Source organism: Poecilia reticulata, linkage group LG9 (genome assembly GCF_000633615.1).
Source record: "Poecilia reticulata strain Guanapo linkage group LG9, Guppy_female_1.0+MT, whole genome shotgun sequence".
NCBI lineage: Eukaryota > Metazoa > Chordata > Actinopteri > Cyprinodontiformes > Poeciliidae > Poecilia > Poecilia reticulata.
The window spans coordinates 4,641,996-4,661,721 of record NC_024339.1 but is presented as its reverse complement, the minus strand read 5'-3'; the positions used below and the strand labels follow the sequence as shown (position 1 = coordinate 4,661,721).

General features: G+C 40.9%; 1 protein-coding gene across 1 annotated transcript in view; it reads right to left on the bottom strand.

The window, feature by feature from the left end:
• Positions 1 to 4,632: 4,632 nt before the first annotated feature.
• The window catches only part of mxd1 (MAX dimerization protein 1), a 22,653-nt gene continuing 7,559 nt past the window's right edge, over positions 4,633 to 19,726 (bottom strand). The window contains exons 3-6 of the mRNA XM_008417684.2: positions 17,986 to 18,015; positions 10,976 to 11,090; positions 9,828 to 9,987; positions 4,633 to 6,592 (exon numbers count right to left, since the gene is read on the bottom strand). Coding sequence (XP_008415906.1) covers positions 6,396 to 6,592; positions 9,828 to 9,987; positions 10,976 to 11,090; positions 17,986 to 18,015 — 502 coding nt within the window. The 3' untranslated portion in view covers positions 4,633 to 6,395. The remainder of the gene's footprint in view (positions 6,593 to 9,827; positions 9,988 to 10,975; positions 11,091 to 17,985; positions 18,016 to 19,726) is intronic.

Below are 19,726 nucleotides of genomic sequence, written 5' to 3'. Positions count from 1 at the left end.
CAGAGCAGAGAAAATGTCTTCCATAGTTTGTAATGGGCAAGAATCATATCCCCAAACCCAACATCTTTCTGCCCAGCTTTCAAACCAAACAGCCAGAGAGATATTTACAAGGGAGCAGCAGTAGAGGCAGATGAGATTCATTTACCAGGTCATTACAACAACTTATGGTGTCATCCAAGACTTGTGATTGTGGGACATTGTGTCTGCAACGGGGATATTGAAGTGTTAGCATGTCATGACAGCAACACTGTCTTTAAATGAATGATTGAAACGATATATTTATTACTGACAGAAATTCAAACAGTCTTTATAAATTGATAATAAAAAATGAAGCCAGTCCAGACAGTCCTACCTTACATTTAAATCACAGATATCTATTCCCACGTCCCTCCTGACCTGACCCTTTATAAATGAAATTAAAGCTGCAGTATGTAACTTTTATTAATAATAACTACATAGTATTTTCTGAGAAGTCTGGATTTGTTTATGTATATTTTACACGTTGCCTATGACTGTTGCTTGTGGGGAGAGACCTTTCAATAAGCTAAAACTAATTTAAAAAAATGTAAGCAACCTATTTGTATACTGTTGCATGTAAAATTCATAAGCAATAAATATTGTGCCAACATCAGTATTGGACCAAAGAAAACAAGGCAGTTACAATCCCTTAAAATTGTGATGCTTTTTATTGGTCAACTAGACTCAAGAAATTGGAACAGCAGGGGGCCCAATTTAATTTTTTGTCATGGGGCCCCAGATTCCTGGCGGCACCCTGGCCTAAAAGTTACAGGACTCTGGTCCAAGGAATACAGTTTGAGACCACAGATCTAAGAAGATTTATTTAACCCCAATCAGTTTCAGCATCAATCGCTAAATATGATTGATGCGAGAACAGAAAATAATGTGCAAAACGGATAAAAAACACACGGCTGCATTTCAATATTGACCACCATGACTCTGTGCACGGTCACAGGGTGGCCAGGATCTTTGTCTGCTCTTGATTACCTGATCAAATCCGTTTAGTCCTCGCTCAGGGCTTGGCGTTTCCATCGCATGATTCATTTGTTGTCGAGTTGTTTTGTTTGGGTGGGTGTTTCCGCTACGCCGAGTGTGTTAGTGCAGGCTCTCATGATCGGTCAAAGTGGTGCAGGGAGGTTAAGGTCAGAGTAAGATAGGTGTCCAGGTCGTGGAAAAGCTGCTAGATTTGACTAATCTGACAAATGAGGGCATGCAGAGGAAGTGCAGTGACCCTGACACACAAGTAAACACCTGCTGACACTACACTGTTGGCAAAGTTTTGAATACACACACCTACAGGTTGGTCATAGAATAGAAATACCCCTTATTGACCCACAGTGGGTAAATCCAGGAAAGGTTAATGCTTGGTATTGAACCACGGCCTTCTGGGTAAAAGTTCAGAACAGATACTGTCAATCTGTTCTGAGATCATGCTAATGCTAAGCTACAGGCACAGACAGGAACTAAGCGGTGCTAGAGAATCTGCTTTTCTTTCCTGTGGAAGAAAAATAAAATAAAAGAGCCCTTTGAAAAGTTTTAATGCGGGTGACCGAAGAAAAGTAGCATTTCTGGATTTCTAAGTGCCCGAATGTCAAGAAATCTGGGTTGCAAACTACCCAGATAAATGAGAAGACAACAGGAAAAAAAGAGATATGGGACATACAAAAAAAATTATACACATTTTACCTTATAATCAAATCTTATTCTTCAATCGCCTTTTATTCATGGATGTTCTCTAACATTTGTTTTGTTTGGATCATTTCAGAGTAGAAAGACGGTGGACACTTAAGCACGTCACAAATTTTCAATTTTTATCATTTGAAATCTGTCAGTTTCTTTCCACGTAAAAATTATGCTCTACTTTGGCCTGTTACATAAAAATGTACTAAAATACAGAGTTGTTTGTGGCTGTAATGTGATAAAACGGGTGTAAAATAATACTTTTGCAAGAATATGTGATTTTAATCAAAACTGATACATTTGAAAATCTGCTCAGTTTCGGGATTTTTTAAACAGACCTTCATATTCATATTCTTGTTCCTATTTTTATTCTGGTTTTTGCCATTTTTTCTGCCTGGTTGGAGTTCTGGCACACAGATGAGCCTCTGGCTAAACTGGTGGGATTCATCCCTGCAACAACATGTCTAAAGGCTGAACACTACAAACAGACTGAGACACGGAGCCAGGTGGGTAAACAAGGGTTTCAAATAGTTTATTCTTTATTATCACAACTGCTGCTCCACAATTCATTGTCAGAGGGTGTCTCTTGACCCAACGTAGTGATTCGTTTAGAAGACAATGGTCAAATTCCCCAATTTCTAAAAAGTAAGTGCAGAAAAAACATCCTATTACCCAGGAAAACGACATCGGACCTTCCTGAGGAGAAAGGCGGCGGAGGTGGGGTGAGAGAGTGGGTCGGAGGCGATGTTCATGGAGCGACCACACGGTGTGTTTTTTCTGTGTGTAATGCACGAAAGAGCGCCACAAAGGAAAGGAATGACCATTTCTGTATAACACAGGCGCTCGCATGTGGGTTTACTCGTGTCGGGTCGTACTTTTGTTACCGTTTTAAGGCATGGTTAGCCATCTTGGATGGAGGGAAAGAGACTTGAAGCTTAAACGACTGGTCTGACTGTAGGTTTGTTCTTCGACAGATTCAACACCGGCTTCTTAAGGCGGATGCTGAGAGCACCGGAGGAGGGGGTAGTTTTGAGAGCTGTGGGCAGCGACCACACACAAGCCCACACAGAGGGAGTCATGCTCTCACACGGTAGCTGGGAAATGAATGGGTGAATCCAGAAAACTCACAGGTGGACTGGAAGTGAAGGTGGGGGCAGGTCTAGTCATAAACGGGGAACAGAAATGTTTCTTGGCTGCCCATCCTCTGCCACCCCAAAATAAAATTCTCTCTGAAGACAGTGACGAATACACACACATATCAACCAACAGATGGCATTTCGGTGAAACACAGCTGTCCGCTCGCACCTACTCTTAAGTCCGTTTTTGTGTAGTAGCCGTTTCACGGTTCCTCCCCGTTGGAAATAAACAAAAAAAAAAAGTTTAAACTTGACAAAAATAAGAAGCATGCCTCACAAACAGACCAAACAATTCTAACCTAAGTTTTTCAGATTTTAGAGAGTTTTCGTTATTTTTTTGTCATTGGTGTACCATATTAATGCTTCAGCTGAGCTTTACAAGTGGAGCATGCACCAGCAGGGAGCTTCCTTCAGCGCCACGCCGCTGCACTGCAGCCTGTGTACATTCAGATATTTGTGAACCCCCCCGGCTCTTCCCGCACGCGCCTATTCGGAACCGCTGCCGGGGGCACGCGGAGCCAAGCGGCCATGTTGAGAGTTCTAGGTCAGGGAGAGGAGGGGGGAGGACGGGATGTCGGATCATCGCCTCCTAGAATTTGGCCACCAAATTTCTACCAGTAGAGATGCACCGATCCGTTGGCCGGAGATCGGAACCTGCCAACTTTTCCTTCAGTCTGAATCGATTAGAGGATCGAATCCTGACTAAGATCCAACTATTTTTGGTCTAAATATGGAATAACTCGTAATGATTTCATGCACTTTTGTTGAGTTAAATAAAAGTCATTGGAAGTTTTGAGGCTGCAGGTCAACTTGTACCCCCGTTTGGCACCAAATCGATGCCCTTTGACTCCTTTAAACTTTTAATTCGTGCTGTAAACAAACCAGTTTGTCCTGATGTGTGCACCATTTCATCCTGACAGTTTCACCATGTTTACACCGCATATTTAGCACAGTTTTTTATAAAGATGAATTCAGAATCATAATTTAGGAATATCTGAACATTTAAAATATCTTTCCATGTCAAATAATGTTTTTAGGCTAAATGTCTGAAGAAGTAGAAATGAAAGACTGCTATGAATGATTCATTTAATTTAGAGAAAATTTAGAGCTTCATTTTTCAATTCGGTAAAAAAAACAAAGCGTAAAGTTAATTAAAATGCTAATGTCTAAACAGGAAGAAAGGAGCCATGCGATATATTTATTGAATTCATGTACAAAACGTTCAAAATGGCTTTGACGGGAGTACAAACTGACGCTAGTTAGGTACAAAAAGTCCAATGCCAGAGGACGCCATTTTGTTTCTAAGAAGAATAAATACAATAAAAAAATAAAAAAAAGTATAGAACATCCAAATCTTCAAAGGTACAATACCAAATGGACATAATGACCAGCATCCAGTTAGGGTCAAATGGGGAAAATCTTTAATTACCACTAACACTTCAATTCATTTTTTTCTTTGCGTTGCAATCTGTAGAAAAAAATATATAAAAAAAATAAAGCAAAATCAGCAGGTCAAACCTCACAGTAAACCAGAATCGACCAGGAAAACCCTGATTGGTGCATCTCCATTGCTTTTAAACTTTTTAATCCATATTTTTCCAAAGTTATTTTGAGTTGTTTTTTTTTTTTTTTTTTTTTTTNTACGCAGGCAGGCTACAGTGTCTGTGAGCAAGATTCGGAATTGGTGGATGGCGATTTGCCCGCACTACGACGGCTTTCTGACTTGGAATTTCTGCCGGGTGTTGGGGGGCGGGAAAGGTTTCGGAAAGTTCTCCACTGGGAGGTGATTATTATGTTGTTTTTTTTTTTTTTTTTTTTTTGTTCCAGTCCCCCACACCCTTAACCGGACAGGACTGCTTTTAAACACGAGAAGAAAAAAAAAAGAAAAAAAAGAAAAGGAACCACGATTAAACTGCCAAATTCAACAGACACAAACGCCTCAATGCACAAGAGACTTTTCTAAGGATTCTAAGGATTGACTTTGCTGTGCAAACCAACTATGCTGTAGGAAACTCTCCATAAAACTCACAAAAATGAACAGAAGCTATGACTAAATATATATATATATTTTTTTTATAGACTCATCTATATATTTAGGATATCTAATAAATACATTTGGTGATAGACATAGAACTCTTTCTGAGAACTATTTACATTAAAAGGTGTACATTTGTCCAGAAATAATAAATAGCTATGATGGCAAGGCAAAGGATTATTTTTCTGTGGTTTTTAACATTTTAGTGCTTTTTAAGAGGAGAAAACACAGAAAACTTTGGGCCTCTGACTAAGTGTTCCCGCTAAAAAAAAACGACCCAAAAAAAACACCCTATCCTGACCCAAACTCAACCTTCATGTAATTAACGTGACTGCCCACTTTCAAAACACACATAAAATAATAATAATCTCAGTCTCACCAGCTTCTCCTCTTTATGTCGTGGAATGTGTTCAAGTCTCTTGACTGCTTTTAGGTAGATGGGCTTTTCCCTTCCTGTTAACAGCTGGGGCAGTGAAAGATTAGCGTACAACAATGTACTAGCACCTGGCAAAAAAAAAAAACAGGTTAATGGCCGTCGCCCGTTTAAGGGGGCGGGGAAATAAAAAGGGGAACGCTGTAAAAACGCCACCGTCGTCAGAGAGAGGCAGAACCCATCGAAAACCCGCAAACATCTTCACAATCTCGCATCATTTCGTTTTTTCTCCCTTCTCGCCGCGAACGGCAGAGGTGGACGTTAAAAAAAAAAAAAAATCACAAAAGGAGCCTGCCGTCTAAAGCTTCAGTCACCACAGGATGTATTGCTGCCGGCTCAGATAGTTTAAACTCGACGTGCGGTCGGTCTGGTTTAGCGTCCACAGAGTCTGCCGGCTGACATGTTTCACAAACATTCACTTCATCTGGGAGGGGGCGGGGCTTTACAAGAGACGGCGTTTGAAAAAGATGACAGTTTTTGTTTACAAAAGCAATTTCAAGTGCAAGGTACCATGCACTGATGTTTTAGTGGCGAGAGGGGCAGAAAAACGGGCCCCACTTCACCGAGGACAGGTCTCACAACTGGGAGAGATGGAAATGTGTATGCGTGTGTTTATATATACGTGTATATATGTGTGTGTGTGTGTGTGTGTGTGTGTGTGTGATACAAGAGAATAATCTCTTAGAAGTGCTTCCCATGGCTCTTGAGGCGTAGAAAAAGAGGCAGTGGGACATTGTGTGGTAACATTCTCTGGCTGAAAGTTGTGTTTCTGGAGGACGGAGAGACGAAAAGGGGGCGGAGTGTCTTTCAAATCCCACTCGTTTGATTGGCACAGAGCGGAGAGGAGCGGAGCGGGCAATGCCCTTAAGACTGACCGCTGATGATGAAGAAGAAGAAGAAGAGCTGAATGTGCGTGGGCGTCTTTGAGCTGCTGCAGTCTGAGTGGAAGTCAGCTGCAGAGGAGAAGAGGACAGCGGGGTGGGACTAAGGGGGCGAGGTGGAGGGGAGCGGGGTCTGAGCAGGTAGAAGTGGTGAGATGCAGATTTTGGGTGGAGGTGGGGTGGGTGGGTGTCAGCTCGGCGGTCCGGGACATTTATAGGCTGCAGCCCAGCTGCTTGGCCGTCTCCTGAGTGTCCTGCAGGCGCTGCAGGCTGGCGCTGGAGTAGCCCTCGTCACTGCAGCTGCTCCGCAGGCTGCCTCGCTCGTCCCCTGAGTCACTCACGCTGCTGGTGCTCCACTCCAGGTCACCCAGCAGGTAGTCCGTCCCCTCCACGTCCACGTCCAGGTCCTCTGTGGAACACACGGGGAAGACCGACGCGGTTACATGCAGTCAAGAAAAACACTCTAGCATCGTCGGAAAATCAGGAGTTGATATTATCAGAGTCTGCAATAACAGCATTAGTAATGCTAATCTAGCTAATCGCTAATATATGTGCTAAATAAAAGTTTAAATGTGAACTCTGTCATCATTTTGTCTTTCAAGGGGCAGTATAATGCATTTTACAGCCACATAAAATAATTTTATAATACCGTCAAGTAACTATATTACTTTCAGTTGTTATAAAACTACTGTACACCAAATATAACTTAAAAGAAACTTCATTTTGTAATTTAAAGTCTTGAAATTGAGACTCTGTCCCTTTAAAAACTCCAGCTCTTTCTGAAACTCCGCCTTTAGGAAGTCATTGTAACCCTTTAGCGATGTTTTTACCAATGTTGTACTGGGAAGTGGCTTGTATAATGAGCTCAGCTGATACACAGTTCCACCAGGTGTTTGCTAATTACTGCTGGCTAGTCTACAGGAGCCAGCAGGGCAGAGCTGCACTGAGACGGAAGCTTAGAAACCATCTCCAAGGTCAAACATTTACAAAACCTGATGATTAGAAAATCAGCCACAAAACTCCAGTCTCTACAGCCTCCGATGTACAGGATCCAACAATAAGCTACTGACCGTCTTTTGCCACAGAACTAAAAATACAGTGCAGTAGAAGGAAAACTAAAATTTAACTATCAAATTCAGGGATCATTATTTTTTGAATGTGTAGTTCCTGAAAGGACGTTTTATTCGAGCTGTGGGTCCCAGTTTGGTTGACGTAAGCTTACACCAACTAGCTGGTTAATCAGTTGTTAAACACACCAGTTTGTAGATGAAGCTGCTAAACTCCAGTTCTTTCAGCTGCAGCAACAAGACTCAAGTTGGACTTTATCTAATCAGCCTTAATAAAACCTTATTCCCTTCAAACTTGTAGCACAGCTGACTCAGGCAGTGACTCACTCGCTGTGGTTAGTCCATCAATGCTCACAGGTCTGGATCAGAACAGGAAGTTTTAGCAGTCACGCAAGGAGAAATGTGCTGCTTCTATGAAATACAAGGATGTCAAAATGTACCTCGGCTGCATCTCTGTACGGCAAAGTTTAACCATGTGCTGATTTTTATAAAATGTCAACTCTGAAACAGGAGAAGCGAGACATAAAACGAAGAGACGAACTAGATGTGAATTATGGCATAAAAACAGAGAATCCGACGCTGAACGGTGAAAAATCAACACATGATGTGAAACATATGATGATTAGGTGGCGCAGCAGGTGATGAGTGAAGATTACTGATGGTGAGGGTCAATAAATGATTAAATAAAACTAGCAACAGGAAAGAAACTAAAGTGGACATAGCAATAAACCAAGAGAGGATAATACTAATCAAATAAAACTAAATGGAAATGAATGAAGAACAAAATGCAAGAATAAACTAAGAAACTAAAGTAAATACAGAGGAATAAACTGGTATGGCAAGACCTTTCGAGCAATAATTAATACAGAGGACTGTATGGCAAGAATAAACACTATTTCCAAATAAAAGGTAAAATAATATTGTTGAAGTGCCATGGGTTTGTTGAGACCACATTTAGTACTGAGAATAAATATATCTTGGACCATAATGGTAAAGAATTGATCACTTATTTATGTTTTTAATTAGATTTGATATATTTATTTCTTCAATATTATTTTTCATGTCAGTGTTAATGTCATGAGGCTGATGACTCCATGACTCTTTCAATTTGACTCATTAGGATTTGATCAAGAACCAGATTTGTTCTTTGTAATTTCTGTCCAGTAAAACTATTAATCTATAAATTAATAGACAGGTCTATATAAAGATATAATCCATGTTTCTGTCTCATATTTGTATGGCATTAAAAGGACCTGGAACTTTAGTTTCCCACTGAAAGCTCTGGTTTGCACAGTAAATGACATGTGGGTGAAGTTTTATGGTTGATACTCTGATGTCCCATTCTCCTGAAGGCAGCACAGAGCTGCACCACCAGAATCGGACAGAAACACTGAAGAGAAGAAGAGCTATGATTAATGTAGTTACAGWTCTATCCATGTTTTAATGTTGCAGAGCTCAGTCGTTTTGCAAATAGTTCAAAGTTTAAACTGGCATGTTGAACATATTTTATCTGCTCATTTTGCGGAATATTTAACAAATAGAAAATGGCACAAAATAAGAATATTTTTCCACTGATTGGCTGCTGATAGGCCTACCAATTTTAACTTGAATGTTCATTGCATTTTTCGTAGACGCCTGTGAAAATAATTTCTATTCCCATGGCTTTTTTGTTCTCTGGGAAATTATCTTAATGATAAATACAGAAACAAGCATAAAAATCAAAACATCTACAATAGTTATAGTAATATTAATGATAAAAGTCAGTGCAAAGTAGCTTGCAAATTCTTTGGTGGGGGGCGGTGAGGGACCTGGATAAAGGCTAGGGGGGCGCTGGCCCAAAAAAGGTTGAGAAACACTGATTTAGTTGGTAATGTTGCATGTTCTAAATTACTTGCAGAAACATTGACTGAAATGACTCTTATTTAATGTTGAGGGATTTTTGCCCGTAAGACAAGGTTTGTCTTACATTTTGTTTTGAGTTGAAATGTACTGAAGTCTTATTTAAGTTTGAGTGTTTAGCTTGTTAATTGTATTGTTAGAAGCCATTGTTTGCACTATTCAAAGACACTTTTTATTAAACTGTGGCAATAGCAACGGTATAGTTAATTTATATCATAACTATAAGTTTCAGGCTCAGGATTTTTTTTTTTACTTTAAGCCCTGTAAAAGGGATATATATCTTTTATCTTTTTGATCAAATAACAGCTGGAACACCTCTAATTCCCCACCATGAGGTTACTCAGGGTGTTGCATGAATTTTGGTGGATGGATATAAGCAGAGTTCCCCCCAGTATATACATCAATAACAGTAAAGATGAATTAAGCTATGTTTATACAGTAGTTGATGCATCAATTGCACCATCCCTTCACCTGCCCGTCGGCATCACTCGCTATCATCTCCAAATAATGATATCTGCTCAAGGACCTCCGCATTTTTGTAACCTTTAACATTTTTAACACAGAAAGTCTGTGGGCTACTAATGGACTGCTCTAGCGCCCCCTATCATTGAGCTTAGCAGGTTTTTGGGGGAAACCCTGACATGTATCAGACTTTGAGCCCGAGTTGTTGGCGCTCACCCTGGTCAGAGTCGGACTTGTCCGAGGAGCGGGTGGAGCCGGTGCTGTCCATGCGGGTCCGTTCCACTCCAAGCTGCTCCAGGCGTCTCCTCAGGTGTCTCCGCTCCCGCTGTAGCTGCTCCAAGGTGTGCTGAGCTCTCCTATCGCTCTCCTCTAGCCTCTGAACAGCGGGGCAGACAGGAAACGGAGCCCTTTAGGAGCTGCTGATACAGCCGGACAATTTGTACCCTTTACAGTATTCAGAACCTTTGAACTTTTTCAGATTTGCTCACACTGCAACAACAAATGTTAGACTCAATGGCCTTTAGATGCTCAGCTGTTCTGTGAAGGCCTCAGAGGTCTGTAGGAGAACATTAGAGGACAAACTGCATCATAAAGACCTGCCTGGACATGGCCATCCACAAGCTTAGCAAGGAGTGGGCAGTAGAAAACCAACTCTGCACCTCACCCTGAACCTCCCCTAGTTTGTGGTGTATGGATGTTTCTCTTCAGGTGGGAAAGGAAAGCTGGTCAGGATCGACTAACATCCAAAAGTTGGAACGGCCTAGTGTAATCTGACTCAAGAGTCTAGGAGAGGCAAGACTTAAAATGGAGGTTCATAGACGCTCTCCATCTCGTCTGACTGAGTCTGAGCTGCTTTGTAGACAAGAAAGGGCTAAACTCTGAGTCTCTAGATGCTCCAGGCTGTTGGAAAGACTTTGTATCGGTCTATCACATAAAATCTCAACAATTGAAGACAGAGCTTGTGAAAAAACGTGAACATGATTGACGGAATGAATGTGGTAAGCTACACAAAACAAATTCACAGATTAAATGTGTGTTCTTTTCTCAGAATTGTTGTCCAAGTGACAAGGTGACGTCCAACAGATTCACTTCCAGTGGAGGAGCACTGCAGCCTTTGCTATCATGCTCCACTTCATATACAAGTAGAAATACTCAACAGAAATTGCTTTGGGTTCATTTCAAATGTAATGGACATGGAGACGGAAAAGAAAGACGGAAAGGTTTAAAGGAAACCAGGGAGATGAGAGAAAGAAGGATAGAAAATGGCCTAGGAAGTCTGCTTCTACACCTGCAGAAAGAGAAAGAAAAGAAAGAAAAGCAAGAAACCTTAGCAACAAACAAATGTGTTTAACTTGTATTAGTACCTTTATATGTTCTTTGGCCTTCATCAGCAGGCTGAGGGTGGTGTGCCTGTTGGCATCTGGTCCCAAAGGAACGAGAGATTTCAAGCGCTCCAGGCACAGCCGTAGATGTGCCCGTCTGGAGAGAGAAGACAGTGAAGTTAAAAAAGGTGGGAAAAAATGGTTGAAGCAATCAAACCAAACTATTTCCTCCTCACAAAAACAGAGGCAAACAATGCCACTGCGTTTTGGTAAGTATGCATTTAACAAGCGGCGTCCACCGTTAACCTTGTGTGGGCTGAGATATTCTTGGATTGTGCCGCTTTAGCGCGTTCTGATCCATACTGCCTGCTGCACGTTACTTTCCAAAGGGAGGCTGGCTACGCTCTTCAGAAAGGACACATGGGATGAGAAATCCACCTCCTCCGCAAACAGTGCCAACAGGCGCGCATCGTGGCTCAAGTTGCTCAGCGCCACGAGCCGAACTGAATGATTTTCGTCTAAATATGGAGCCGCTTCCTCCCAGCCAGCAGCGTATTACTACGACACACGACTCGGGAACATCGTTTTGAACATTCAGTGATAACCGTGCCCACACACACACTGCAGTCAGTGTTCAGAGCATTGTTCACACATTCTGAAAGGCCCCAAAAAAGATGGGACCACCAGTGGGAGGATGTTCATTCATCAGATTCACTGTGAAGAGAAGCAGCGTTCTTACACTTCCAAAACACGTTGATGTGATATTTTTATCAATGCTCTCTACAAGAGTAGAGCAAAAGCGTCGCATTTATTAACTTTTTTATATATATGTTATACATTTATGAGCTACTATATGATCCAGGGCGGCATGCGAGTTAATTGTCCCTGCTGTGTAATAAGTAGCAGATGTTTCTCAGTGTGCCTTTGTCTATTTTCTGCTGAGACTTTAGTTAAAAAAAACAAACTCATCCCAACTATTTTGATGTCCCTTTTTTTGTCACGCGTGCAACACTTTCTGCACTTCCTGATCTAAAAGAACAATGGACAGCAGACGAGGAGTACTTCCTAATTACTCAAAGTATAACTGTCATAGTAAGCTCTCATTGTTGGTCCATGACTTTCTGCTTCCTCTGGTAAGAATGATGTATAAGAACCAAACACTGAGGAGAGTGTGGTACAAAAAAAGAAACATGTAATACTCAGTGTTGGAGATCTGGCATCACTGAGTGACAACCAGACATGGTTGTTATGACCATGTCTCCATAACAACCATTAGACACTATCCACAACAGGTCGTTTGGGAGGCATGTGACAGAAAAGACCATTTCTCTCCCCATATATGAGACTTATGAGCTCAACAACAAATATATTTATTGTTTTTAATCAGTTATTTAGGTTATCTAACCACCAGTTGGATGCAAAGTGTTATTCTACCCAGCCAGCTTTTAATTGTTTCAGGAACTCCAGATCCTTTATGGACTACTTCTTTAAAAATGTGGACTGTGGATGCTAACATTAGCACTGGGGAAGTCTGTGCTGCAGCTACATGTTTAGCATTTTAGCACAACTTCAACACAACAGTAGTCTTTTCCAGAGTTTCATCAGATTGTTTTTCTTTTAAAGCAAAAATGAAACCCCAGGTGGGCCAGTAGGATCGGGTTTGTCATCCATCGCTGTCTGCAAATGTCGCATATGCGTCATGTTTGTAGTTTTTCTACAAGAAAGGCTCCAGGTTAGACCCCAGTGCAGTAAGAGAGGAGGTTTTGTTGCCTCATGTAAAAAGTCCAGAGGGGAATTATTATTTTTTTTTTTTTACATACAAAAAGAAAAAAAGTTATTAATTACACGATAAAGTCCCAGCCCTAATTTGAAGGCATCCTTACTGGTGATGTAGAAAAGTATCACCACCACTGTATAAATCCTTTTGCACTTCCAAAGGCTTCTGATTTCTTCCTTTTCCTCTCTTTAGCTGCAAACAAACAAAGATAACCACTTCTGCTCCACTCACTTTCGGACCAGAAAATGCCGAGCAGCATCAAAACAAGACCAGCAAACAGATCAACCCTGAAACCCTGACACCACATGTGAACAGATCAATAAAGTAACCTCCCCGGTTCACGTTTACATTTCTCTTCCCCGATGCGTTTCCTGCTCTCAATCTCCCAGGCCAGGACGCCCGCTGAAGTTTGGTGCGTGGAGTTAACCGCTTGATCCCCACTGTAACACAACACACACCTCCGGCCTGGCTGAGAGTGTGTACGTGTCTGAGTGCTTGTGTTTGCCTGAGCGAGTGTGCCCCGCGTACGTCAGACTCGTCCTGACAGCAGAGTTTAAATGTTGCGTTTCCCCCCCTCGTCCTCTACGGGCGGCTGAAGGCCTGGCACACCGCCGCCGTCTGTGTCAGAGTTATTCAAATCGGACACAATGACAGATCTACAGCCGGTTTGAATGTGGGCAGAGGAAGCTTTTAATTATATTCTCAACCCCTTGCGCGTTGTGAGAAGCTTTTGCACGCATACACAAACTCGCGCATGTAGAGCTGCAGTCAATAGCTGAGAACAAGCGTCTGCTTCTCAGCTGACTCCGTCCAAAGGGCGTCCAAAGTGCCATTACATAACCTGGCAACGTCCCCGCCCAGGTTGTTCTGACATAATAAGGGCTCAAAGGGGCAAGCTAATGTTTGCTAAACAACGCTACCGAGTAGCAGACTCGTCAGGTCACAGCCAAGCGACACGGCCGCCACGCTCTGCGCCTTATTGACGACAGGTTATTCAGATTTAGTGTGTCAACGGGTGAGTGTTCTTCTCAGCCTAAAGACGGAGCCGGTTCCAAACTAAAAGTTGAAAGTCCGGCCGCTTCGTCGCCCTGCAGCTGAAAATAGTTCGTCTTTTCCACTCAGAACCACATGTAGGTCATCTGGAGCCCTCTGGCCCCCGACAGCAGTAAATCACCTCACTGTCCTCGCATTTGCCCTCCGACCCCTCGGAGCCGGCATGGAGAGACTTGCGTGCAAGTAGAAAATGTGCTGCTGATTGGAGTCGGGTTACGGCCGAAGTAAACACACACACACACACAAACATACGCAGGCAGGCTACAGTGTCTGTGAGCAAGATTCGGAATTGGTGGATGGCGATTTGCCCGCACTACGACGGCTTTCTGACTTGGAATTTCTGCAGGATGTTGGAGGCAGGAAAAGGTTCAGAAAGTTCTCCACTGGGAGATGATTATTATGTTGTTTTTTTTTTTTTAAATCAGCGGTCGGGAGATATTTGCGTTCGACCAAACTGTCCTAGACAGACACTGAGGAGAGGAGCTTTAGCCCACTGGGAGGAAACATTAGCATGGATCCTCCAGCCGATCAGCTGAGCTGCTGCTTTGGATCAACTATCCCTCTCAGATTTCTGTTCATATAAATGTCGACAACCTTCCTGAGCGCTGTCTTCCGTCACTGAAGCTGTCACGTAGGACTGCTTTCATTAAGAAACTGCTATGACTACAGGTTTTCTTTACGTCAAACAAGACATCAGCTGAAAAGGCAAACGCTAGTTTTCTGCATCAGTTGTGCAAATTAAAAGGAGGAAACAAGAGTTTTGATTCCTGTGACGTAACCAGCAGGAGGTGAAAGCAGTAACTTTAACCTCCCTCCACTCTTCGTCCAATCTGCCAGAAGTGAAACCTCTCTGAAGACGATGTTTTACTGCRGTCACCACTGCAGTAAAACACTAAATAAATCTCGACTTAACTTGTACCATGTACCCTTTAGTGATGTTCTCATTGCTATATAAATAGGGCTGCCATGGTAACAAATTTTGCCCACAGGTTATTGTGATAAACGATAATATTGTTGTTTTGAGAACATTTTCAAGTAATATAATGGCAATGACACAACAAAGCAAGCACACCCTGTCAAACATCAATAAACTTCAAATTCTAATGAACATTTAATACTGGAACTGGAAGACATTTTAAATATCAAAACTATTTAAACAAAATAAATAAAATGAGTTATGAAGTTTCTGGAAACAAAAAAGAGCTGGTTGAGACCAAATCACCAGACCCAAAGACTTTTGTCATCCAACATTTGGTAGAAAGAGAAAAAGAGAAAAATGATAAATCAATAAAATAGACATATTTGAACTTGCTCTAGTTTATCATGTGATTAATCGATTTATTGCTTATTGTGACAGGTCTATATAAAAAGGATTTGTTGGTTGTTGCTATGTTTTGTCTTTCTTTTCTCTCTTTCTGCGGGTGTAGAAGCAGACTTGCTCTCTCTCCTCCGTTCTCATTTCCTCTTTTCCCTTTGAACAGTTTCCCCTTTCTCGCTTTCTTTTCCATCTCCGTTATATTTGAAATAAACCCAAAGAGATTCCCAAATAAAGTTTTGTACATACATCAAGTGGAGCATCAGAGTGAAAGTTGTAACGCTCCACTTGTGAAAGTAAACCTGTTGAGCATCACCGTGGCGCTCATTCTGAGTGCTACATTGCTGGACATGTAAAAATATAAAAAATAAAAAAGATGTTTTTAAAATTATTTTCTGAATTTCTTATTTTGCAGGTGGAAAAGTGATGCTTTTAAGCTGAAAATGTTGAACCTTTGAGTCAGACGCCAACTTCAATGTGAAAGTTGAGTGAACTTGTTTTAAGAGCCTTTCAGGAGTTTATCAGGTGAATGATGTTTGGTCTGTCACGATGCCAAGGGCAACAGCCGGCGGTCTGGTAACAGACGACTGATTCCCAAGACGAGCCTTTAACATATAAATAAACATCTTCACCCAATGCAAGCCATCCAGTCTGCCTTCTGCACTGCCCTGTTTGCACCTTCACAACCATTTAACAACTATCTTTGAATATTTAAATGCAATTCCACATGCAAATAACTGATCTGGTTTTAATTATTTTAAAGTTGATTAAAATGCTATATTCAAACCATTACATGTATAAATATACATTTATGTTCTAAGAAAAACATTCACTATGCAGCAAGCCAAGTAGGGAAACAATATCGTTAGTTTTTTCTTTTTACCTGAAATGACCAGCAGTCATAAAATGTAACTTTCTTTAGAGAGATGTCTGTTTGGCCCTGGTTGTGAAATGAAAACAAAGGTGAACACATCATTAAGAGCCATAAATAACCTTCGATCTGTGATCGGTGTTGGCCATCACATCAAGTGCACTCTTTCAAAAGAAAACATGTAATTGACTCGACGCCTGGTCTTGAGTCCAAGTCAAGTCTGAAGTGGGTTTTTTTTATTGTCAAAATAAACGCAACTCAAGTTCACGACCAAAAACCTGAGTCATCATCTCTGCCAGTAGGTGGCGTATCAGAGGATTACATAATTGTCTCAAATAACTAATGAAGAATTGTTAAATGTGTCTGCTTTACTTTTGGTGTCTCTTACAAGTGTTAATTTCCAGAATTGGCTTCAACTAAATAAAAAAATAAGACCAACAGAGGGTTAAATGAAAATGTAAATAATGTTGCTCTTCCCTTAAACTACTAAACAACAGCAAAATGAAAAAACCCAACTGTCTTGCACGTCCCTCTGTGTCATGTTGATGGAAGATTTACGATGTGGTAAACTGTGCAGGTCTGCTCTTGCATGTTGAGGGTTGTTTCTTTGCCAATTTTGCTTTAATATAGTTTGTAGGAGACAGCTGCCTATAAAGATTAATGTGTGTTGCATGTTTTGCGAATTGCTGCGGTAATTAACAGAACATGAACTGGATTGCGATCTAGACATGAGTAGATAAAAAATAAAATGCTAAAACTAGAACATTTTTGGACATTCTTAAGACTAGTTTACCCAGCCCCTGTCTGAATTCCTCGAAGTTTGTAAAGCTTTGAAGCAACCAAAGGAGTAAATGGTTGTTTCACTTAAGTTTGCGCTGAAGGGAAGAAAAAAAAAAATCACATCTGAGAAGCTGAAACAGATAATTAATGAGCTTTTTCTGTTCTAAAAATTGTTATCCGACTCTCGTGATAGTTTTGCGTAATCTGAAGAGATGCTACATGTAGTAATGAGCTGATAAAACTGATTTTGTGAATTACTTTTGGTGTTTGAACAAGATTAGCTCCTAAGCCAGAGGAGATGGCGAGTCAGCTGATGAAACAAAGACACCTCATGTTTCTTTTGGGTGTCAGGAGGCCACGGCGAACAAATGAAGGCTCAGTCAGCAGAAACCTGCTGCAGCGCTCAGCCCAAGGCATCACTATAACAACCAACCCTGGTTAAGATGGGGCTCTTTTAGTCAGAGGGCGCACACTGAGAGTTCTTGTTCGGTCTCAGGACAACACCTGATTTGGTGTTTTATTGAGGCCCGAGGCTTGGATTACAAAAGCCTCGTAAACCTGAGGGGGTTTTTCCTCTGCGAACTGTTCACTAGGTCCTGTAAGCAGAGGGAGAACCAACGGAGAAAACCATGAATTAGTTTTACTAAAGAGTTTAAATAAATCTGCATGAGGATTTTAAGTGTTGGTTTAAAACTTGAATGAGTTTTACAGAGCCTTTCAAAAGTATTGTGTTTTTATAATGTCACTATAAGAGAGCACGAGGGCCAAGCTAAGAAAATATAAGAAATAAAATTACTAGAATAAAGTCGTAATATTACAACTTCATTCTCTAAATCTAACTTAATTCTTTAAATATTATGACTGTCCTCATATTATTACAACTTTATTCCCATATTATTTAGACTACTCCGGTCATTTCATAGCCATTCTTGTATGAATTTATTCTGTTAATATGACTCTATTCTCATGATAGTATGATTTAATTATCTTACCAGTTTATTCTTGTCATGACTTTTTTATTTTTGTTTAATTTTTTTTGTAATGTTATAGCTTTATTCTTGTAATTTTATGACTTTAGTTTTTGAATAGTTTTGAAGATGGCCATCAATGTGATGTTAGTAAAAACTCTGTTGATTAAATGTTTTCCAGGAATCATAACTAATAGTGTTTTGGGTAAAATGTGAAGATGCTCCACCAATAACCAAGACATGCAGAGACACACACGCACGCAAAGATATGAAGACTTTATTACTCACCTGTTCTTTTCCATCTCATTGTGTGTAGACCTGCAGAGGTAAACAAGACAGAAGGAGAATGTGAGCGAAATCAAAGCTAATATAACAGTGGCAGTAATTACGCACGGTGAGTAATGACTTCTACATGTGACGCTGCTGCGGTCCAGGACCTGAATGTGGAGGAGTGAGCGCCCGAGAAAAAAAATAATGAAAATAATGGCTGCGTGGGAGTGTACGGGTTGTCTAAAAATAAATAACAAAGACGGATTTCAGGGAAGATAAAGAAATATTCTGACATGCAAGCTGGTTTATAAAGGCTTAGTTTCCCTCCAGGCTTTTACATGCTGAATTTATTCATTTTGATTTTAAGCCGGAAGATACCGACTTTTACAGTGTGCCCAAAAACACTAGAATTTAAACAGAATATTGTGGTTTAAAAAAAAAAAAATCACACAAAGGGGAAATATTATGTGTTTTCCAGGCACAGAGTGCCATTTTATCAAGTAACCATGTGTATATTGTACAGTGGGGAAAATAAGTATTTAGTCAGTCACCAATTGTGCAAGTTCTCACACTTAAAAAGATGAGAGAGGCCTGTAATTGACATCATAGGTAGACCTCAACTATGAGAGACAAAATGTGAAAAAAAAATTTGAGAAAATCATTTTGTCTGAATTTTAAAGAATTTATTTGCAAATAATGGTGGAAAATAAGTATTTGGTCAATAACAAAAGTTCATCTCAATACCAAACATGAAATTTTACTTTGTAATGTAACGGCTTGAAATTTGGGTCTTTGTCTCTTTAAGAAGCTCCTGCTCTTTCTGAAACTCTGCCTTCAGGAAGTCATCACAACATGGCTCCTCTAGTAACCCGTTAAAAGCATTAATGGGGTAATATAGGAGTAAGAGAAGCTTGGAACTGCAGCTCCGAGGAGGAGCTTCGTTCATGAAGGCGGAGCTAGGTCCACCCGGGCATCTTGCTCAGCTGAATGGTTGCCATGGAGATTAAAGGATTTCTCAAACATGCATGGAAGAATCAAAGCAACACTCCAGGTTTGTTTTTGATTAGGGAATAATATGATAACATGATGTAAAGCTAAAAAAAAAAAAAGTATATATTTTTTTTATATTAGTAAATGATACTGCCTCTTAAATAAAAAAAAAACTGATCATGCTATTTTAATGTCAGAAACAAACTTTATGGCTGTTTTAAATAAATACACTAAGTTGGAACTTTAAGGACCACCTTTACCCACCGACCCATGATAAAGAGAACCAGAGGGTGTACACTGCGTTCATAACCTGAAGGCTGGTCAGTGTAAGATGCCACTCAGCCGTTCATGTTGCCAGATCCTCCAGTGTACATGTTGTCCTGATCAGTGTGGGGGTTGGGTGAAGCACAGCAGAGGCAAAATGAGAGATGGAGGTGTGTTGATGGCTAGCTTTGCTCCTGCAATGCAGTGGTGCATTCAGACGCAAACTCAAACGCAAACAGAGTAGATGCAGAATATGGAGGAGGTGAGGGGGAATATATTTTTGAAAAGGACAAAAAAAAAACTAACCTGTGAGTAAACGGTATAAAGAAAACGGCGAGTTCAGCTCATCCACCTCCACCTGACCCCCTGTCCCACCACGACTCCCAAAAATAACCTCTGCATTTTCAGCTGCGCTACACCCCACTGCCACCGACTTAAGACACTCATTCAAACTTTGACACCAAGGCAGGATGTTAACTTCCTGTCTAGGAATAATGCATTAAAG